The 24209-nt window shown below is 42.5% G+C and overlaps 1 protein-coding gene across 8 annotated transcripts in view; it reads left to right on the top strand.

Annotated features, from left to right (window-relative positions):
• Nucleotides 1–24209, top strand: part of ALS2 (alsin Rho guanine nucleotide exchange factor ALS2) — a 1241906-nt gene that overhangs the window by 1167054 nt on the left and 50643 nt on the right. For 7 of the 8 annotated variants that reach the window (XM_069615500.1, XM_069615498.1, XM_069615499.1 and 4 more), the window contains one exon: nucleotides 21360–21405. The exons of the other annotated variant lie outside the window; for it this stretch is intronic. In XM_069615500.1, coding sequence (XP_069471601.1) covers nucleotides 21360–21405 — 46 coding nt within the window. The remainder of the gene's footprint in view (nucleotides 1–21359; nucleotides 21406–24209) is intronic. 8 annotated transcript variants of the gene reach the window in all.

The raw sequence follows: 24209 nt of genomic DNA, 5'->3' as shown, positions 1-24209 counted from the left end.
TGAACCGCTATACTCCTTTTTCTTCTTCCCTCCCTTTCCTTCTTTCCCTCTGTCCGACTCTGTTCTGTCCCGCTTCCCCCCTTTGGGTACTTACTCACACAGGCATATATGAAGTGCAGATCTACATTGTACACCATTTATTGTAGTGCACTCTACCTTTTCTTTAAAAATATGCTGTCTCCACTTTTGGGGGACTAGGGCCACAAAGGTGCAGTGAGTCCTGCGCACAAATGACATTGGAGAAGGCTGCTATTGTGTAGAAATTAATGTTATTCATGATGTGTTGATCCACTGAAAACTGTACGTTATGTTCTGAGCACAAACATAGCGTCAAAGACTTGTTTTGGGAATATATCAAATGTGGCATGTGTGATGCCATGGTCCAAGGTGCCAAAGGCAAAGTGGTATAGACAAAGGCACTGATGTACAAACTGGGCCTGCCTTCTGACTCGATGGTCCCTGCTCTGCAATGCTGTGCTTGCCTCTGTGATGTCCAAACTGGGCCTGCCTTCTGACTCGATGGTCCCTTCTCTGCAATGCTGTGCTTGCCTCTGCTCTGATTTGTGTCTTGCATCAGCTGTGACCACCAGTGCACTGGCAAGTTTGGAAACAGTTTTTTGTTTTGGGTGGCAGGGATTTCCCTCAGGACAATGTAAAATGTGTCTTCTCCATTCAAAGAGCGGCCTGATGTGTGTGAGGCGTGATTGTGTCACCAATTAGCATCCTCTAGACTCATGTTGTGCGTGTTTTTGCCCTACCTCATGTTTTATGCTTTTTGCTCTAATGGGCCAAGAGGGGATTTCCAAAACCAGCTGCGTGGGCTGCAGTGTATCTGCGTAACGGTTGCCTGGACGCTGGCAGCGCGACTCACCGAGTCCGTTTTGTCTGCCACTCACTGACACACAACTATTTGCTGTGTTTGTTCACCTAACAGCCATGATTAAAAAATTGGTGCTAGTATTACACACTTTGAAAACACATATATTAGAACATTGCACACCCAAATCAAACAATAGGAATTGGCCACACACATGGCCACACATAAGGGATGCAATGGGGGGAAGCGGGACTCATGGGTGTCCCATGGGCCCTCCCTTATCACTGTGGCACAGGTCCTCCGTTTTGCTGAGAGGTGCTGTGTCAGGCTCTGACCTGTAGAGGGAGCAGGAATGGCTCTCATTGAGGCATGGTCATGTAGGCACAGGGGGCTGTAATGTAGCAGGTCCCTCTTACACATGGGAGCGGGAGGCCCACGTGGGCGCCACTCTTCATGTGGGTTGCTGCTGGGCTACCGTTGCCGCAGTTTGGAAGTGTCCTTTTGTTTTGTGCTGTGTACAGAATCCTGTACAACCATCTCGCTTCTGAATTGTTATAAAACTAAGATTTACTAACACATACATTTTATAACGAATACCTGTATTCCAAAGGTGCATGATGAACAGTGTAAATTTGTATGTAATGTGCTGTAGGAAATACAGTATTTATGTCAATACGCTAAACAGACGTAGTAACTGTTAATTATAAAGGGGGAAAGGGTAATGGATTGCTCACACTTTCAGGAAAGGCGCTCCTGCTCGCACATCTAACAAATATATCTAGTGCGCCTTCTCGCCTGTGCTTGTTTCAAAGTATTCATTTTCAGGGCAAATCTACTTAGGCGTTGTGACGTTAGGCAAAAATGCGCGTAGACGGCGTCGCGCCGCTCATGACACGGGATGCACCATTTTCAAAACACTTATATAAACAACAATATTTACTTTCATGTTTCTCTGCTCCAAAAGATTTAACTAGCCAATTGCATCTGATGCCATATTCCTTCATCCTACTAATATAGGGTAAGATCACGTTTGCCACATGCATCATGATGACCATGTCAATCTATTTTGAATGCACTACGTAACAAGTTACCATAGTGATTAGGAACTCATCATGTTTAAATAAAGACATCTCCAATTACATATACTCAGAATCAATACCATCTTCTTTCAAATTATACTGTCTCTTGTATGTATGTAATGTTCAAAATCTATATGAAGCAAACACAGTACTGCTGCTCTTCATTTATCCCATTTGGATGTAGGCTGGCGCCATCCTATCCATGTTGATTGGCATTGCTCAGCAGCCCAGGAAAATGGTAAAATGCTCAGCTGTACCCACCCCTTTAAGCTTTGAGTAACATAGAGTGCAGTGGGACCTGCTCTTATTGCATATAGCAATCTACCAGGAGGCAGGGGTGCACCTATTTCAAAATGTGGGGGGGGGGGGTGGAGGTCTAACCTTTTTAAATGCGGGAGAGGTGCCAACTTCACAGATTGTGGGGTCAGAGCAAACTTACTTGTGTGGGTCCTGTAACTTCTTCACACATTCTAATGAGACAATTCTAGTGTAGCTTCAATCTTACTAGCAGTTAACTCTGTCCTTCACATCTGAAACCACACAGTTAAGGAGTGCTGCTGTACTACTAGTCTTCTAGTCACCCTTTTCTTGGCAGACTTTCTGAGACTGTCGGGTTAACTTCCAGGACAATCTGAGATTACATGATTCAGTGCTTTTTATTTAACTGTCGGTGTCCAATATCCATCCATACCCCTTCTAGAAAGTCATCTTTGTCATTAATCATGTTCATGTTCTGTTTATTTCATTAAACCAATAGAAAGCATTTTCTTTATATTCCATATATTTAGTAAACTGAGAATGCAGGAGCTATTGCAGTGCTACTAATATTAATTTGTGAGGCAGAATCTGTGTTCCACTACAAGAACCCCTCTGTTCTTGTACCAACCCATCATAAAACAAAAGATCTTGTTAATGTTTAGAGATCTAAAAGGACACAATTTGAGATGAGCTAAAGTCTTAGGAGGAGAATAGAGCACCCAAATGTCCCTTGAAGTAGAGCTTGTTTTGCCGCAAATTCGCATTCCTCGCTTGCAACTGTGGACTCGGATCACTAAGCCTTTCTCACTGGTGGGGCGCCTCCAGCCAGACAACGCATCACTGAGTTGCGCACATGACTGAAAAACAGCCAGCACACCACTATTCTTTGGCACACACAGCCCCAAACAATTAGAGGAAACATTGGACCTGAGAATTCTTCCCCACCCAGAAAGGTAGAAGACATCAGAAAGGACAAGTCATCTTGTTCAGGGATTTAAAAAGTACAGCCACCATTTTGGTAAATGTTGTCCCTGTGTCCCCTACTACAGCTGCAAAGACAGCCTGTGACAAATGTCCACAAAAGTCATGCAAAAAGGTACACTGGCACCAGCCTGAACAGAGGGCTTGTCACAGTAACCAAAAAGGTACTTGAGATGAGAGAAAAGGGATACAATGTCTCCCATCAGCACTCCACATAAGGGGGGTGTGCCTATCTCACAAAATAAAACACAGGTAGGATTAAAAGGATCCCTGTGTCCTAGTTACTTCAAGAGAAAGTCAGGGAAGCGAAGAAACAAGAAAGCGGAAGCTCTAGGAGCTCCCAGCAACACTGCACAGAAAGTGATGTGTGCTGCTTTAGTAAAATGTAGATGCCAGAAAATTGGAGGAAAGCATGATAAATAAAATACCAAAAAGAGTTAAAAAGGGTTCCCAAAAGCAGAGTAAAACAATGAGTGAGTGTGGAGAAGGAGAACTAGTAAAAAAAAATCCAGCAGTCCAGCGAAAAAGTGCTGGGGCACTCACAAGTGGAGAGAATTTGCCACAAAAAGGGAAATCTGATTAGGTCAGAGCCCATGCAGTCGCTTATGCCGCCGGATCCCAGCTGTAGTGTAGGCCGCTGCAGCAAGGTTTACAGGTGGCAAAAGCTGCTTGCTGGAGCTCCCGACAGATACCCAGGAATCAAGTGGAAGCCAGAGAACAGAAGGACGAAGCCCGGAGGAGCAGCCGAGCACTGGTGAGTGTGAGAAAGGGAACACTCATACCGGGGCACTCCATGGGCGGGAATTGGACATTTGCTATTGCCGATCCAACTGAAACTTCTAAGAATGAAGTTTGGAGACAGAATCGAAGAATACTGAATAACAAACAAACTGCCAAGTATTTTGTAAAATGCAACAACATTTATTGAATACCAAACTAAAGAGAAGAAATGGAATTTATGTGAAAACACAGCATGAGTGTGAAACGAATGATGTGCCATTATGAAAGCAGTGACAACCATTAAGAAGCATTTATGACAAAGTGAATGCCCATATTGAGTATCAAGTGAAAAGCAAGTGCGAAAGACAAGTTAATGAACTTTAATGGACAATGTGAAAGCAAGGTGGTGGAAGAGAAGGAACACCAAAGAATTAATTGAGTACAAGTTGTGGCAAAGCCACAACACTGCTAAGGAGAAAAATACAGCAAATGTTGATTACTGACACAGGTTCAGGCAGAACACCTGTGTTGGCCAAGGGAAACCAAGTGCATCACAAAACACCAAGGGTTATCGGTTGCGTGACCTGTAATGGGTGGACCTTGTGGTCCGACAACTGCGCCTAGACCCAATGGCCCCTACTTGGGAAAGAGTCAAGAAAAGCCAAGATACAAAGGTTTGTTGTACAATAAGTGCTGAAGTGAAGGAAATGATCTGTTTGAACTGTTAAAGAGTATAAACGATTACAAAGTTAAACTGAAGTATCATTGAAATTCAAGAGACTTGAACTGTGCTGAACTTTGGGAACGGAACCCCGAGATATCTTTGAACTGTATTGAACTTGGAGAAGGGAACGCTGAGACATCTTGGAACTGTGTTGAACTTGGGGAAGGGAACCCCGAGACCATTTGGAACTATTTGGAACTTGGGGAAGGGGAAGCTGAAAACCAAGCCCGATCTAGAAGAAGCTCAGAACTTTATTTTGAATACTGTTTTTTTAGTGCTGACATCCCTACACACTGTATATATTTAGTTGTGAGGGGCAAGTATAGGTTTTGGACACAGACAGACTTTTGAGTTGAACTTACTGACACAGACTATCCTTAGTTTCTTTAGGTAGGGAAATCCCACCTTCGCATACGGAAAGTTAGGCCTTACTCCATCCTGAAAATTAAGACAAATAAATCCTTTTGTTAAGAAAGGTAAATCTGTTGTCTGTAACAAATGCAAAATTAGGGGATTACCCCAAAATGTGGTACAGCTATCAGGGGGGTCTATAATATATAAACAAGAAATCCAAAAGCTGTGAAACAATGAGTTAATAAATTATAGTCTAATTTCATAGTTAGTAATAGTGGTATCTAAGATATCCAAAAAATTCCTCCTTGGAAAACAAAAGATAATCTAAGGGAATAGGAAGAAATATATAGAGCTAATGTTATGAATAGTTTCAATGGTTTATTGAAAGACAAAAGGACTTACAGTTTTTCAAAAAATCATATTGGCAAGTTGCCATTCAGTTTGAAAAGGTGCATGTAAAAATTAGAGCACAAGGTTTAAACAATTGAATGAAACACAAACAGAATGAAAAATACAAACAGAATGAAAAATACATACAAGCAGAGGTATAAATAAACAGGTCTGCCAGGATTAAGCAATCAATGAAACACAAACCAAATATAAAATTAATAAATACATGTGTGCAGCGGTATAAATTAACTTAACAGGTCTGCCTATGTAAGATTTTCACATTTGTTCATGTCAAAAGAACGGTCTCAAAATGATGTTGTATACAGAAAGTTGGGATTCAAACAAAGAAGGACCTAATTACGTTTCGGCGGGCAACCTGTGGGGCCAGTGAAATCACAAAACCCCTTCCTCGGGCCAAAGAAAGAAGAAAGGATCCCTGCAGGGAAGCAGACAAAAAAGTTCTAAGTATCCAATAACATAGGCTTCCTATACAATTCTCAATAAATTATCTTTGGTTAACATGGTACATAAACAAATGATTCAAAGAGTTTAACATGACTGCTGATTCAATTTGTCCAGAAAAAGAACCTTACCCAAATCAATGTGGGGGGATCTTCTGGACAAGGTTTTGTTTTATGCAAAAAAACACCTCAGTGCCAACCAGGTCCACAGGCGCCTAGTGAGTAATCAAAGCCAGTACTCGTCTGTAAAACCTATAAAAAATGTTTGCGTTTAGGTTTGGACTCAAGACGTGTGCTTAAATAAAAATAAAAAATAAAAAGGGGGACAGGCTTGTGCCTACCTTTGTAGAAGATGCTGCCGTGATGCCCATAGAGTGGCGAGAGCCTAAAATGGTCGGTTCGTCATCGAAAACCAGTCTTGAAAAGCAGTTGTGTTGCAGTGTCCAAGCTGGTGTGGAAAATAATGAACTAGTATTGAAACTAGTACAAGGGGGATACAAGAAGCAAAGTGCAGCAGGAGAGTATACCCGGAGTAGCAAGTGAAGTAGTGCCCTGGCATGAGAGTATTCCAGGAATAAGAGAATAGGAAGTGAAGCCATATCCTTGCAGGAAAGTAAACCAGAAATAAAAAGTAAAGTGATACCTTGGCAAGGATGTAAACCAGGGGTGAGAAGCAAAGCGATATACTGGCAAGAAAGTAAACCAGGAGTTAAACAATATTCTGGAAAGGGAACAACCCAGGAGGGAGAAGAGAAGTAAAGTTAAATCCCGGAAAGGGAGTAACCCATAAATAAAAGGGAAGACATAACCCTTGTAAGGATTAAAGGACAGGAGAATACGCTGGGGTGGAAAGTGAATTAACTGGAGTAGTGTAAAGAAACTGCACATTTGAAGGAAACTTCAAGGAAGGCTCATGCCCTTTGTGAGATACTATTAAACCTTGATAAAGAGACACTTTGATCTGCCAGAAGGACTCTAGGCCAAGGGAGACCCCTTTCCTGGTGGGACACCATTTTATTCTTATGTTCTGCACCTTAAACCCTTATGTTGAGAACCTTTGAAACAAGTTGCAGGTATATAGCATACCAGAGTACCAGAGTATCCTGATGCACATTATATTGAGTTTAGAGTGTTAGGGTCAGATTAGGATTTTCGGACACAGAACGGAGAACGTTCTTTTGCTTAACCATCCCGACACAGACGGTCCTTAGTTTTGTTGAGGCGGGGAATGCCCTCTTAGATTTAGGGATTCACAGGATTTTCCCTCTCCAACCCTTCGTATTATTTTCAGGATATAAAAACTATAGCAACCAACCAATATGTCATTGTGTTCTGAGTCTTACTCTTGACCCCTTACAGGTGGCAGGGATGTGTGAGAGTTTTGTGGGGCTAAGAAGTGGGATGGGTGTTTGTGTCTTTGTGGGATGGCACCACATTATGGTAGTGGTTTGTTGAATGGTTGGAGGCAGAAACCAAGTATGCATTAATGGACAAAGTGTGGGTGCAAAGTGTGAAAGAAGGACAAAATGTACTGATGGGTGCTGGTCAGGGGGTGTAGAAGCTACTTAAGTGTAGCATGAACATAAGATGTGACCCTTCCTTTTTTACAGAAAATGCTACTTTTTTGGACTTAGCCAATTCAAGAGGAAAATATTCCTATAAATAAAAGGCTGCAATAAATTAAATTGGCACATGGTGATAGTTATTGACCTCCCCTCAGCCAAAACGAATGTTGACAATGCAGTCAAGAACTACTGGTTTTGACTGCATTCTGAACATACTGTCTTCAAAAGCAAGCACGAAAACAATGCAATTTCCAGTCAAGATTTATTTTGGCACTCGTTTCTGTGATGACATTTTCGGCATTACAACATCCCCTGTAAAGCTATATTATGTGCACTGTCTCTTGGGGCTTTTGAATTGAGTGACACTACAAAGCAAGTACATAATTCTAGATATAGAGTGCATTTTGTAAAAAATAAATACTTGCATTGCTTTCTTTGCACAAAGTTAACTATCCATATCAGCGGCAAGTTATGACACACATGCATTAATTAATTATAATGACAATTCAACAACCACTGGACATTGTTTCCTATATTCAACAAAAATCTATTTAGTTTGAATGCAATGATGATAACTTACAATCAAAGCAAACCAAATTAAAATTGTAACAACACAGCAGCATTTACAAGCACTATTCATAAGACACCCAGACTTTCAACTCAAGTAACATATACTTTCACATTGCATGCCTTCACACACTATATTTGTTCATATTCTATCATAGATCAAGTACACTTCCACCACTCTTTACACAAAAAACAAGATGTACAGAGATGAAGATGATGCCCAAAAAAAGGAGCACCCACTGCCCTAACAGTCTTTTATAGCAAGCACTATTTTACTGGGTGAAATGCTCATATGTACAGTTGGTACAGCCACACTGAGTTAATGCCATATTATGTGGAAATCCTAGTACAAAATCGACAGAAAATCAACTTACACTGCTCCGATCACAAACAGGATTCATCATAGATGCATAAACACATGCAAGTGAAATATCCAATACATCTTCAAGAAATCAATAGGGTATACCTTTTTTGTAAAAATAAAACGTTAAGGTTACTACCTATAAAAATGACAAATCCATTGTAAATGTTAAGGTTTAGCATACTATAAAACACTAAACATAGCATAAAATAAACCCAACATTGTTGAAGCCTTAATTCACTCTCAGAAATGACAAGCAAAAAAGTAACATCAGCATATATTCATAGCTTAATAACAAACCAACATACAATACATTTAAAACACAGAACGTACCTTTTAAATAATTGGCAATAATATACACCTTATATAAAATCACCACATAACGTATACTAATACTTAGAAAAAATAACTATAATACTACAACATATTCTCGCTACCATCTTCATATAACATTTCCCACCAAACAACTAACACTCATGTGATGTGCAAACAAGACCATATGCAACAGCAATATACAAGTGAAACACTATTCACACACAAACGTATTAGCAACAGTCCAACATAAGATTGAGAGTTAAAATGTGGGCAATGTTGTTTTTATATTGTGTTATATTTAGTAATATGTTAAACCTAGACTTCAACCTTTAACATGTACTACCTTTAGCTGTTCTTTTATTCCACATTGATATACAGGATAAATCTGGATTGGGGAAGGTGAACATGGTATTAGGTTAACCAGATAGGCTTTGCAGAACAACAGGTTTTTTTAAACTTTCCTGGAGAGGCAGTTGTTTTACAGGAGACTCATGTTTGGTGGTGGATTGTTCCATGCATAAGGTCTGGTCACTCAAACCAAATACCTCCTCTGCTTTGTATCCATCTTTAGGTATGCTGAGTTGGCTTGTGTTAACCGATCTCAAGCTTCTCTCTGGAATGTCCCATTTTAATTCTTCAGGGAGATACCTATATCTGGTGTGCCAGATCACACAGTAAATTCAACTCTTTGCACCATTGGGAGACAGCAAAGGAATTTTACTCCTGGAGAAAACAGGTTGTTTCTTTTAAGGAGGCCAAGGCCCACCGTGGCTGGTCTGGACTAGCTGCAGCTGCCTGAGGTTGCATTTGGGAGCTCCCATGTATCGGTTATTGCAGTAGTCCATTTTAGACAGAATGAGTGCTTCCATAATTGCTACCTCGTGTTGGAAGTCAAGGAATGGAAGGAGTATTCTTACTTGGAAGCATTGTAAGTGAGTGTATGCTGGTAAAACAAGCATGGTATAGACATGGTAAATCATGAGGGGCAAGGCCCACCCAACCCTCATCGTTGCTGGGCCCAGTCTGCCATTATGACCACAACTCGGCTGAGCTCAGAACTGTTTTCTGGCATCTGATGAGTGTATATTTGCTTGTTTGAATTGCAAAAACCATATTAAATGTATGTTTGTAACTGCAAATACTGTACGCGCTATGTAGAATAATACCTGCATGGCTGTGTCAGATAATGTAGCTTTATCGCTCTTTGGAAGTGTGTCAAGTCTGGAAAGTAGTACAACCTGTTGGGTAGGATTTCTAGTTATTCCATGCTAAGTTTACAATAATCAATCAGTCTTGGCTTTTGGGGTTACATCATGTTGCATTTTGGTACATTAGGGCCTGTATTCATAAAATGTACAGAAATTCAAAATGGCATGTGCTTAAAATACACATACTGACAAAACACTGCATATTGGTATGCACCAAGAGTGAGAATGAAGAAGATGGTTGGGAAAAGGGGGCAGTGTTTCTGCAACAGTAGCTTTAGAACTCTTTCAACAGTTATTTTGAATGTAGGTTACTGTTGTGTGGTCAAGTGAAAATATTTACCTATATATGTTTGTATGTAAAATGTATATAGATGAAATTTAGCTAGGAAACAATGGCGTGTTGTACAAATAAGGGGGTAGAATACAGAAAAAGACCTACTGGGAGCTTTTAAAGAAGACGCTAACTGTTCATCCCATTGGGCCAGTTTCACCGATATGTATAGTTTAGAGTTCTTTGTCGAACTGTATACAGGTATCTAGTCTATGCCTTCCCATAGAAAAAAAAGCATCGAAAAAAAAACATTGAATGCCTTTTTAATGGGTTTTTGAGGCTAAAAAAAGGAGGTTGGGTAGCCCCGCCATTTTAAAAAAAAGAAATAAAAAGAAATGCATTCAATGCTTTTTTTCCAAGGTTTTTTTCTGTGGTAAGGCATTCAATGCTTTTGGCATTCGATACAAAGACTATAAACCTATATACATATATTCGAAGTGTGATCCTTTACGGCTTTTAGCCAAACACAGTTGATACATTAGTAACATTTAGTTGGGTAATAGTGACATCTATTTGTTATAATGTAGTGAAGATAGCCTATACAATCTCAAACGACCCCCTTGCTGATTCAGCAAACAATAGAAAACGCCCCCAATTAAATAAATATGTTGTTCTTTAGTTTATGGGGACACCTGCCCTAGACCCACATATTTGTTGGGCGTGCCCACCATGGGGCTCATGTTCATCGATAGCGTAATTTGGGGACAGGGAGCTGTTATGTGTTGACATATACGCAGGCTACTTCCAGCTGCCACATGTTTGTCATTTGCACAGCAGAGTGCAAAAGTGCAGGGCAAAAGGTGGTTAACACACGTGATGAAAATCCAAGCCAGCACAAATGCTGGAGCATTTGTATGGCGGAGATGAAGGGAGTTGACAAACGCAAGTTGTGTTCCATCCCTTTTATCCGCCATCCATATGATTGAAAATGAGCCGTAGCGTGAATGAATGGTGTAAAAACCTTACGCACAGCTTTTACACCATTCATTTACGTTATGTTCTCATTGAACATGAGTTACCCTGTGGGTTAGTTCTAGATGCACCTCTGAAGAAAAGCTGCTTTCTGCCTTTTTTGTTAATCTCATGAACGTTTAGCTTTTGGCTGTTTTTGCTCAGTGAGTCACTGCTGGCTCTCACTAGGGCAGTGGCATAGCCAACTGGGCTGAGGGGTAAAGGGGCAGTCACCCTCCCGCCCCCCTGGCTACCTCCGGGTGCCCAGTGCATGCCCCAGCCCTCCCGCCGGTGCCCTATTATCCACCCTCCTCCCAACCCCCGAGGCAACAAAAGCTGCCTCTGCCATTGCACTGGGAATGTAGTTCTCTATGGCTTTTTGCTCCCTGGAGACCTTTGCAGACCCCAGGGTGCCTACAGTGATGCCCTCTGTTTTACCTGGGCTAGTAAAATAGTCCAGACAAATATTCTGATTCTGAGCAATCATCGGATCATAGTATAGACAGTGGCTGCATGATGCATGTGAGCATTTTGACCCACAGATAAATCCAGTTACCAGCCAGTTGTATTTTGTTGCCCTTTAATTATTGGATTGTGACTGGTAATGGCCTTGTAGGGTCATCTCTCCCGAGATCTCTGGTCAGGAACTCATAACATTAAGAGACATGAGTGGGTGTGCCTCTGTGTGCCTGTGTGTTGCATGTTGCAGATTCATCTGAAATAAGCATCCCCTTAGTTGGCACACACAGTTCCTGTATGTGGCAACAATCAGAGATGGGCTGCCAAATGTTTCAGTGGTGCATGAGCATGTATTTCGAGGATGGGGTTATATCCTACTGTTGGTTTAGTCATATAAGCTGACACTCTGGGTCCCTCCAAAATCTGGAATCTGTAGACTGTTCTGCCAGGACTGGGCACTTGGTTTGCTGGCCTTGCCACTATATCAACTCCAGCACAACAGCAACACCTCCAGCTGCTACTCCAAGGACACCTCTCTGCAGGCCCTTCAACAGTAAGGCTGGAGCATCCTTTCTTCAGCTGTCTTTCTTTGAGGCCGATGGTACTTCCTGAAATCTTGGTTCTGCACTATCGGCTGTGGAGGGTGCTGGGGTGGGTGGGGGGGTGAGTTGTTCTTCATCAGCATCAAAAAATATGTATTAAAAAATAACACATTTCAATACATATTTTATCAATAAACAAAATAGCACAAGTCTTAACAGGATTAAAACAGCTGTATTAAAAACACATAGACAGAGATTGAGAAGTAAATGAAACTAATAAACACAGACACACTGTTAAATATTAGGTATTTAAATGATAATTGTTTAGAAGTAGCTGCCAAATGAATACATTTACAATATCGGGACCAAATGCAGTCCAAATAATTGGCCACACGTGATGCATGAAAAGGGGTATTAACAGGTTTTGAAAATGTTATGGTATCTACTGTTGTCCTAATGCTTTCACTTCTTTGAAGTGGAAAAATCAGTTTTGATCTGCAACAATTAGAAAAATGGGCATAGAAGAACAAAATGGGTTGCAGTCTTGGTTACTGTGAGAAGCCAGAGGCTGTCTCACCCACTAGTCCCTGGAGATCTCTCTCTCTCAGGTGGCCAGGGCACAGCCATCGCCCCTGAATCCAGACCCTGCGGGTGGACCAGTGTGGGATGATCACCTTGGTGAGGGGTCTTCAGGGAGAGGGGGTGAGGCAGCCGATGGTGGGATGCAGTATTCCCCTATTTTGTTTATCGAACCGATCCTATTTTTTAGGATTCTCAGAGGTCCCATCGCCCACCCCCCTTTTTACACACACTGGGCCGAGGAAAAGGGTGACTGAGAGTACCAGCATTAACTTTCACACATTGTACTGGACATGTCTCACTTATCGGATCAGGCAAAGTCAGGCACTTGACTCTAAATGCATACACCTGATACCAATTAGCTCTCCTCACACAATAAAAGGCAGACCCCAAAGACACACTCCTGCAGTGGTCTGTAAAGAAAGCCATGCACATTCGAAAGTCTTCGACATCCGAAAGTGGTCCAAGGGGGACCCGAAGTATAATAAGCTTGGGAAAGGGAGCCCCCTTGCAAGTTTGTGTTGAACTTTATCGTGAGAGGTCTGAGCCCGACAAAGGGGGACCTTTGTGAACTTTTTGGTTGAGACATTATTTTGGAAGTCAGGAAAAGAGACTTTAATGTGGAAGACCAGGCGGGCCTCAATTCACGTGTTGGAACTGTTTATTGTGTTGGAAAACAATCCACAGTGTGTCATCCAGCCTAAAGGGACCTCCTTTCTCTGTGAGGTCTAACCTGGGGAGGAGAGCTGGTTCAACCACATAATTTTTTTAACACTGATTTTTTCCTTTGGCATACATTTCTCCTACAAGAGGTAGGGCAGCCATTAGGTTTTTGTTATAGGCCATTTTGATTTGAGAAACTCCACTAGGACTGCATTATTTATTATTTGATGGTCGGGACTACTCCCATCTTAGTTATAAGGCAAAGTAGGAGTTTCTCCAGCCACAATTCCAATAAATGTTTTAAAAATTGTACCCATTGTGTCACTGTCATACTTGTGATACCACGCCTTCCCTAAATTACACAGTGGCATATCTGACAACAATTAGACGTGAATGGATACCACATCAGTGTCTTAGGGAACGGGTAGAGGTTTCAGTTGGAATTTTAAGAACAATGAACGTTTAAACGCATTTGGGGATCCAGTTAAGCTACCTTTCAATAGCTCAGGTTGTTTTAGGGACATGTAATCAACTAAAGAAAGTCCTTCTTGTATTTTGCCCAGCTAAAAAGTGGCACATTGTCCATTCTTCCTTTGCTGGTCTCCTTGCCTTATCATTTAGGGTAGGTTTTTCATATCTACACCAAAAATGGCCTACATCTAAAACAGCTAAGAGTGTCTCAACGTGCCACCCCCCTTCAAACCATCAGCGTTTGTGAGCAAATCCTAAATGTTCTTCCTGCATAACATCTTCTGAATGGTGAATACCAACCATACTGATAGAACTCTAAATTGAGCTTCATAAGACATAGGGCATACACCTAGCTCCAGAACGCCAGGGGGCCGCTACAGTGGTGATAGTGCGCGATATAAATATCCTATAACATTAACATGTAAACTGGAATGGTTGGAACAACGTTTTTAGGTCGATTTAACACTAAAATAGCACACAGAAGATGCCTCCAAAGCTCAGGCCCATATGTAAACCCTGCCTATCCATCCAACAATTGGACCCTCTCTTGCTTTGTTGCCCGGGACCCGCCTTTAAAAGCTCAGGGTCTATGCTATTCTGGGCTGTTTTCCTCTGTTGGAGCTCTTCTTTTGGATCTTCTGGCTTGCCTCTTCATGGATGTTCCATTCCATCAGCATTTCAGTGCTCATGTGCTGACCTCTGCCTATCTCGCGAACGGTACAACGTCCTTTCATTGCGGGATATTTTTTTCACAGGTTTTTTTTAAATGCAGATTCTTTAATGAAAAAAAACTAATCGAAATGTAATGGGGGTTTAGGGAGGGGCACACACAAATAAAAAAATTGCTGAGTTTCTACAGTAAAAAATCTGCAGAAAAAAAACCTGCGAAAAAACATCCCATGTTGAAATGACAATCTTGAAGCCAGCTTTGTTGTCCGCTTCCGAGTATTCTTTGAGCACCTCGCATGTACGGGCCTCTATGAGAAAACCTAGAACGGCAGCCCATTGCCTAATATTTTCTATTCCAAAGTATGGTTAGAGGAATTAGATTCCTAAGAGGCCGTTGGACCACATCAACGGTATTGTTAATCTTAGTAAGACTTTGTACACTAATCCTTGTGTTGTCCCATTTTCTGAATGTACATTTTATCTTGAAACGTTTTTACTTACCTGTATTTTCGTTGAGGTATGTTTTTTTTTTAAACTTTGTTTATTAGTTGTAGTCTATGACATTGCAGCAACACTTTAAACAGTACAGTTCAACAAAGATGGGTGTCGTGGTCAAATCTTACATCACACATTTAACACAGTCAGACAGGTATCAGGGTCTCTGTGGGCTTTCATCATCGGACAGCGTCTCACACAGACATATCCTAAATGGAGGTCATATATCTTTGGGCCTATTTGTTCTAGGCAATGTCATTGCATATTTTTCCTCACACTCGTTTACATACCTAAGTTCTTTGAGCAAGTTGTCCTTGCATGGTGCGTGTGGGCTTTTCCAGCTTTGAAGTATGCACTTTTTGGCCATTGCACATGTTACATTAAATAATCTTCTGGTCACTTCCGCTACCTTCCCTATGTCCCCAAACAAGTATTTCTGGGGCGCGAGTTCTGCTGGTATCTGCGTTATTTCTTCTAATATCTCAGCCACCTCTCTCCAAAAGTTAAGGATGAGCGGACAGCTCCAGTACATGTGAAACGAGTCCGCAGATGGGTTCCCACATTTTTGGCAGCTCCCGGTACAGTTATCTGTAAATTTGGCCATTTTGGCTGATGTATAGTGTAGTCTATTCAATACCTTAAACTGGATTAGTCGGAGTCCGGCATTAAGCGATACTGTCTTGGATAACGCACAGTATCTTGAACATTTCTTGTCTTCGATTGTAGTCTCCATGTCACGTTGTAGGTATGTTTAACTTTTTACAAAGAATATCATTTGGTAAAATTATATTGTGAGCAGTCAATTATTGTGTATCTAGTCTTTTTCTATGCTTCTTGGCCATGCTTCTCTTTAGAAAAGGGTTTGCCTTGATTGCTCGTCCATAATACTACTTGGAGGAGAATCAAAATAAAACTAAATAGTATTCCATGTCAGGGCCCTAGAAACAGGACCTTGATAAATCTCCCTTACCCTGCTCTTAACTACTGCATTTATTTGTGTCGTAACTGTGAGCTCTGTGTCAACAATCAATCCCAGGTTCATGATATTTTCCACCATAATTAGTGGGATTCTCAAGTTTGGAGGCCAGTTTAGTAGCAAGTATTTGATTTTATTGAGGGCACACATCACGATCTTGATTTTACTCCCAATTCAGGCATCGGAAGATATGGGTAATCCATCCTTGAATTTAGGTCAGATACCCAGTCATGTTGGGTTGATTGGATGCAATCTTATCCAAGTTGATCAGGAACTGTGAGTCAGTGATGTACAGTAGCAAAGGGAACTTGAACGATTTCAGATATGTAGAAAAGGAGCTTGTGTGCATCGAATACCGAGGGGGATAGTGTAGAGCCCTCGGTGAACCCATATGCTTGGCGGTAGACCTTGTACAACTGTTTATCCTTTGGAACATGGACCGATAGGTCCTTCAGGAATGAGGTCAGCCAGGCAAGAGTTGTTTTTTTTTAATCCTCATGCATCATTCTAGGTATTGATTGAGTGTCTTGTCTGTAAAGACTGGAGGGGGTATCTGTACTCCTGCCCTCCAATGGCAGAGTAGAAGCACAGAGCACCCCAGCCAAGATTCTCTATATGGTAACGTTAGATGAGCAATCAAGGCTTAAGCTCTCAGGAGGTAATGCAGGCTGGTTCTTAAGTACAGTGTAGTCCCCAAGCCCCCACAAATGAATGTCCACACCCTATGTTAGTGATAACACAGTTCTTTATATAAATGTATTCTCAAGTTATATACACACACAATAAAACACTTTGTGCTCAGGCAATACTATAATGATAAATATGTACAATATCTATGTGGTACCACAGTTAACTCTTGATTCCATTAAAATGCACCAACTGCTTACAGTCTCGACGGCATACAAATCAAATAGTAAAATGAATCAACAATGGACATGGGAAGGAAGACAAGTTGGGTTAAACAAATGGCAGAATACTTTGTCCCTACCCAAGACACAGTTCAGTGTGAGGATCCCCCCACATGGGTAACCTGTAAATAAGATATACTGACAAGCCTAGTCCATATATTGTTTAGCAGAGTCTTGTTTCCTTCTAAAAATGTTTTACTACCCCAATGTACTTGGTTTAGCATAGTTCGACACCGGGTCGTCAATGATACTTCTTAAGTGAACTCCCTTTAAGGCAGGAGCCACGGATCGTCACGATTCCTCGAGGAAAAGGTGAACAATGTCGTTGAGGCAGCAGCTTCGGTCCTTGCGGTGCTCGTCTGCGATCGGTCGTGGACGTCCTGCAAAGATGAGGCGTTGCCGTAAAGCAGAATCAATGAAGAACGTAGGCCAAGCAAGGGCGTCGGGTCATCGGCATTGGCGTCAGCAATCGGGACTCGACCACGGCTGGCTTTTGGATCTTCGTCAGCGTCTTTATGGACTTCGGATGGCGGGAAACCCACCGGCGGATTCTCCTCGGTTCGTCGGCGACCTTCACTTTCTCCGGCAGGACAAAGCAGTCGACAGTGATGAGCAAGAGAGTCTTTGATTACAAAGCGGCTCCGGTCCATGAGGTTACAGCGGTCCTCCGAACCTCGGTCAACGGGGATGGTTGTCAATGGCCTCGACGTTGTGGTGCTTTACTTTAGATTCCTCAGCGGTCCTCGTCTCCGGTCAGCAGCCTTTCCAGGACTGACTTCCAGGGAGCCTTGGGGAAGATTAGCTGGTGCACGATGTTCCCTCGTAGCTCAGGAAGAGGTCTCTTAGCCATCTCCTCTCTTGGATCAGTCCTCGAAGGCACTGCAGCTTTCAGATTGCATTGAAGGAAAGCCGCAGCAATTCTTCTTCCTCCGGCTCGGCTTTGAGAGTAAGCATCAAGTTTTGACTTAAGCTTCTGAACGATTCTAGTCAGTGAGAGGTCCCCAGATATATAGTTCCGTCTCTCATTCACACTGCTGGACCAAGCTAAGCAGCCAATCATTCAGAAGGGCATTCAGGCAGGAAGGCAACCAATCAGGCTCACAATGCATTCAGCCCATTCTTCTCCATCTAGACATTCACAACAAGGAATGTGGATTGGGACAAGCACCCAGCCTTTCAGCACACCACACTGCATTCATACCAGTTTCGGGCAGGGCTGTCTCATTCATTGTGTCACACACCAGAAACCAGACACCCATAACATGAAATGTATATTGGTCACACACTCTATTCACCCAGGTCCCACCCCACGGGCATACCCACAACATACAGTCATTGGGAAGGCTCCAGCCAGTCTGGCCTGCACTTCCCCACAATACCATATATGGAACTTTCACCCAACAGCCAGTCAGGGGAAGGGACAGAGTCAGAACTTCCAAGGACTTTGGGAAAACAAGGTAACAGGTAATAGAAAGCAAGAGGCCACAGGGGCCATCTTGTCTCCCATCAGGAATCAACTGATTCCAATGACAGGGCCTGGGTATCCCAAAATGGAGGATACTCAGAGCACCTGTCAAATTCAGCATGGAGCTTCCACCAGCCCATGCCCTGCTCTGTGGGCCACACACAGGTGCCCAAAAACATACACTAGGGGTACAGGGTTGTACCCCCACCCATGGGTGCCATAAGGGTATGCCAAGGGTCTGTTCACCACGACCACAACGAGGAAAGAGCTGCACTGCCAGGAGTTCCACATGGACTCCTGTGCAGAAAACAACACAGAGCACACATGAAAAAGGAGTACAGGACAAAGACAGGGAGGCCATGTCTCTCCAATGCATTTCCAGCATCACATTGTCATCCGCTGTGCTCTGTGTTGCTGAGAAATTCAATAGGATGAATGTTGCACAGTGGTTTTGGTCTGATGCACAGTGGCATGGAGTGGATGCAGGCATGTAGGGGCAGCCATGGGAGGTCATGAGTATGGATGGGATGTGGTAAGCCTATCTGTCCTCATAACGATACATTTGTACCCCCAATCTGTGGTGGCTCAGTTCTGGCACTGGCAATCATTTTTTGAACAATCCTAGTTTTGATTACAAACCAAGCCATATTTATCTTGAAATTTGAATGTCGTAGTCCCACCTTAAATATAAGTGTTTCCTGTGAATTTAAGAGACTGAGATGTGGACTTAAGTTTCTTGAAGATCAGTAATCGATGGCCAATTTCTTGTGTGCAGTGGTGGAGTGTTTGCATCTTTAATGTCTACCTTGTGTAAGGAACTCATGGTGGCAACAGTAAAGACAGACACAAGTGATCACAGTTCAAGGGCGTTAATTGAACTTTATAATGGATCAGATAAACGCCCAATCTAAACCTAAATCTAAAGATGGGAGCAAGCTACGACCATCAAATAATAATAAGGCGGTCCTAGTGGCGTCTTGTCAAATAAAAAGGGCCTATACAAAAAAAAAAACGATTGCCAATCCTTACCACCAAGTTACAAAAAGAGTGTGGGATAATGTTCACCAGAAAAAAAAGAAGTGTTCACAAAATTATAAGTCAGGATGGTATGACTGGGTCTCCCTTCCCCACATTTGTAGCATGGTACAAGGTGGGCCTTCTGAGTACAGCACACTCCTGGGCCGCTCCAGCATGAGGTTCACAATTCCAGTTCAACGATACCAGAACCTTCAGGGGCCAAGTCTCTTTTCTACAAAGTGTCTTGCCTTAGAAGGCCTGAAAGATCAAAACAACAAACAAAATCTCCTTCAGTAATCTTGCACCTTGGGCGGTTGCTATTTGCCCCTGGGATCTCCTTCCGTCAGCCTCGGATCTCCTTACAATTTGGGCCTCCCTCTGTCTGAATCACTATTCTTTCTACGCAAAAGTACCTGTAAATGGTGTCCTTTGCAAGTAGATGAACAAGAGCAGGGGTTTCTGATAGATGTCCTTGGTCTTTTGAGAAAAGTTTTAGTGGCAGTTTCAGAAGTTGTAAAATGTGGACGAATGAATCGATTTGCAGTACATGTTGTTCTTTTGTAATGCATTTTCCCTCTCCTCCCTGCCCCCGTGGCATGCTATGAGGAGTACATGAAAGGAACTCATTAAGCTTATGACAGTCTAGCCGGATCCCTTGTAGCTGCAACTGCTGATGATCCTCTTTCACATCCATAGAATGTAGACTGTTGCCATCACAATGGCTGTCTTGCAGGTTGATGCGTTGACATTGGGGTATGATCCTGCTGAAATTCTTGTCTACACGCATTGTAAACATTTTGCATTGGCCTCTTTATTACTCTCTACACCCACCTTTTTATAATCCTTATCGTCTTTATGCATCTGCTGTATCTTTTCATTATTCACTGGAGTGTCCTACAAGGAGCAAACAGCAAATTGTCAATCCATATAGGATGCATATTAACTAGTCTTAATCATGACGTACCACTTAGTGCTTTGTATAATTTTTACAGAGGGCTTGACTGATGTTCTGATCACCATGGCACAGAAATGCCTCTCCTCTTCAAGATCCCCTTTCACACCATCTACTTGAAGAACTTTACCGAAATATGTAGCTTTGGCCCTCATTACGAGTATGGAGGAGCGGTAAAAAAGTGTGGCAATAGAATTACTGCCACATTTACCGCTTCGCCATATTCCACGTTTGGCCTTGGAGTGGAGGATTTACCTCCAGCATTAAGCTGGAGGTAAATCCTCTAACTTTCCACTGCAAAATCGGCTAAATCGGCAGCATTACCACAGGTGGTAATTCTGCCTAAATTCCTAAAGTCCCAAAGTGTGATGGATTCAAAAAATATGGACAAATTCTGCCTACCACCACTTGTGGCAGTAACGGTAATACCGTTTGGTGGGATTCCAGCAGATTTACCGCTGGAATACCACAAAACTCTTAATAAGGGCCAATGTCTTTGCAAAATCAGGTGCCATGACAACTAGTCAAGGATCCGTGCCAACTTGAAAAGCACTTCCTCAAACATGAGCACTGCACAGATATTCAATATTGTTCAGTATTACGATAGACTATACCTGGACTCTGTGCTTAGCTTTGGAACACTAGTGTAAAGCATAGTTAGCATATTCCAAGATTCTCCGAACAATTCCATGAATCTAAATTGAACTAAGGTGGCTGCTTCAGAACAGAGGATTGCACTGTGAGGACGTTTTCACCCTTCACCCCTTGACTCGTGTGAATGTGTTACCAATGTGAAGAATGTGACCTACACTTTCATACCACATGTAGTGTTAATTGTGCTGCTCAAAAATGCCTGTGGCCTTCAAGGGACTTGTTAGTTTCATCTCATACATGTTACAGGATCCTCCACGACACACTGTGGAAGTACTAAGGGGCTTAGGATCCGGAGGATGATCCAATGAACAATCAAATTCCGTTACATCTAACAAAAACATGTTCAGAATGTAATTCAATGCAACAATATATTTGTTTATTTTAGAGATGAAAGCCTTGGTAAAGACTGTACTTTTTTCTCTTTTAGCAAGTTTTGGCCTACAGAGATATCGGTGCTGGGAGAGAACAAGAAGGTACAACAAATTAGACATGCGTCATTTGAATTTGTTTAATTCTTGGGAACGTGCAGTGAGCCCCTGGCTGTAAGACACACTTTGTGGGCACTTATTTGATCTGATTTAAGCAATTACCTGTTGCAGTGAAATCACACTCAGCTTTCAAGGTTAGAGTGGAAAGGATACTCAAGTTGTTCTTGCTGTACAGAGATAGAGCAAATAATGTGTTTAGTTTGTGTTAGAATGAAAGTCTAACTCAGATTTTTTTCTTGTTCCTCTCAATGTTCACCAATCCCTTTTTCCCAGTGAGTTCCAATCCAGGGCCTTACTGACGACTGTACTCACTGTTGTCTCAAAGATAAACTAAAGTGTGTTTCCCCAGGCAAGTCCCACTGCTTGGAATCTTGTGTGACTACCTTGCTGGTGGCAGCCCATTTTCATTTTTTGGAAAACTGCATGTCCAGTGAGATTCCATGACAAGGCAATGTTTACCTGCTGGAGTGGAAACATGTACGTGCCACACATGGGCATGACTTTTCTTGGATTCTGCCTTGGGCGATCAGGGCCGCCATGAACAGATCTGGCTGGATGTATGAGTGGGTGTTAGGGAGTTTTTCTAAAGTCCAACTATTTAGGACTTTATAAGAGACTGCTTGGCAATAGAGAACTCCAACTCTTAGTATAGGCCTGTATCACTCAAGGTAAGGGTAGCAATGGCAGAGCAGCCAGACTTATCTTAGGAGGGAGAGAGGGCTGTAGGAAGGTACAAAGAACTTGCAGCATACATATGGTCCAAGGAAACACTTGCACTCTCTAAACGTTCTATACAAATATTGGTTTATTATGTATATACTCGGGCAAAGAGAAATCTTCAGAAAGGTAAGTACTGTCACGATTAGCAAACACAATAGAACCAATGCAATACTTCTGGTAAGTAAACCACAGTGTAAAAAGACTTATAGGATGGCAGTATGCAATTCAAGATAAGTAAAAACCACTTTATAGAATATTCTGTTTCAGGAATAAACTGAAGGTACAAGAACAATATAAGCAGGTAAGCACTTTACAAGGCTTGTAATTCTTTCTTTCAGGGGAAGAATATGATGAAACTACACAAACACAAGGTACGTTATTTTGCGATCCTTTTACAGAGCCTATTGCTTTAGTAATCCATCCCTATCTAGTTATGAAGTCTTTCGGAGTCGGATTGGAAATCAAAAAGGCAAGGGCAAGCTGTAGCAAGTCCAGAGTTCCTGTGGAAGTCTTCAGTAGCAAAGTAAGTAACAGTTTTTGTGGGTAAAAGGGTTGGGGACTTTAGAGAAGGCTCCCTGATTGCTCACCAGTGTTAGGCCTGGTTGAACGTGTATGGCCAAACACCCAAACCCATGAATTACCACCTCAGCAACGCTGTGGCAGAACGACTCTAGGTAAGTATTACCTGGAGTCTCACAGTACCTGAGGAGCAATGAAGATGATGAAGCTGTACACCTTCATGATGCAGCAGCTGAAGATCTGGTTTCTTGTTTCTTGGTCATGGAGACAAAAGGAGGGACTCTGGCAGGGATTTCACAGCAGCAATTAAGAGAGGAGACCCCCAGCAAAGGATGCTTTGTGCTCCAACGCAGATCTGTGGTTTTGGCGCCTTTTCACAAACACCAATGAAGACCAGGTATTGCCCGGGCGATTCGCCTGGCTTATTCAGTCCTGCACTCTGTTGAGGAGACTTTGAGGAGTGGAATGTTGCCTCTGGAGGTCCGGAAGGAGTCCACCAAAGTTTTGGAAGGATTTGTTCTTTGAAACGCGATGCACTGCTAGATGGTCGCATGTCCCAGGCTATTGGCTGTTTGCAGCCTAGGAAGGTCACAGGTCATCATGGGTTGGCGTAAATTGCATGTTGTCTTAGGACTGGTTATTCCCACCAGCCTAAGGGAAGGAGTCGTCCTCTTCAGAGCTCATATGTCACATGGAAGAAGGGGTAAGCACAGCAGCGGTCACTCAGCAGGCATCTCTGGTCGCTGGAAGTAAGGCATCTCTGATCGCTGGAGGCGTCTTCTTCCTCTTCGTATTTAGTTCCCATGGTCGATTCTGTCTGTGCACCAGGAATCCAGCCTCTTATCCAGGAACCCAGCCAATCAGCACCCATGCTACATTCAGAATTTGGTTCCAGGCATGTATGCCAGAAGACAAAGACCAGCAGACTTAACAAAGGATTCCCACTGAAGACAAAAATCAAACCAGGACCTTGTACTGCTCTTCCCCGAAAAGTGCACAAAACAACCATAAATCATCAATGCAGTTATAGAGCAAGTACTTTGAACCAAAACGAAAAACAGACAGACACAATAACTCACAACCACGCACTCTTAGAAGATAAATCAGCTCTTTACGGCTATTTATTCGAAGCTTACAAATACATAGAAATAACTCATAAAAAGTAATAAGGTCATAGATCACAGAAGAAGTAAAGAAGTCAAAAGGAAATACATCACCGTGAGCGTAACAGAATTCCTCATCTCGTCCAGAAGCGGCTGGAAGACCCCGGGGACAGCGAGGCCGAGAGTACCACAGCTCACAGGAAGACCAGACGTAAGCGTCCTTCTCTGGCTGAAGTCTCACCTGACCCCCTCCGTGCCTCCACGTATATACACACTTCACAAAGGGGAGTTAATTCTCAAACATTCTGCAAATTGCACTTGCGCAGTTGAGGAACAGCCGTCGGTTGCCAGCTGGGTCAATCGAGAGCTCCCCCCAAGGAACGCAGGGCCTCCCTGCTCTAAAAACACGCTGCACGGAGAACAGTAGCAAGCCATAACAACGTTAGC

This window comes from Ambystoma mexicanum, chromosome 9 (genome assembly GCF_040938575.1).
Source record: "Ambystoma mexicanum isolate Mex_15411 chromosome 9, UKY_AmexF1_1, whole genome shotgun sequence".
Classification (NCBI taxonomy): Eukaryota; Metazoa; Chordata; class Amphibia; order Caudata; family Ambystomatidae; genus Ambystoma; species Ambystoma mexicanum.
The sequence above is the reverse complement of the archived record's forward strand: the minus strand, read 5'-3'. Positions and strand labels throughout refer to the sequence as shown.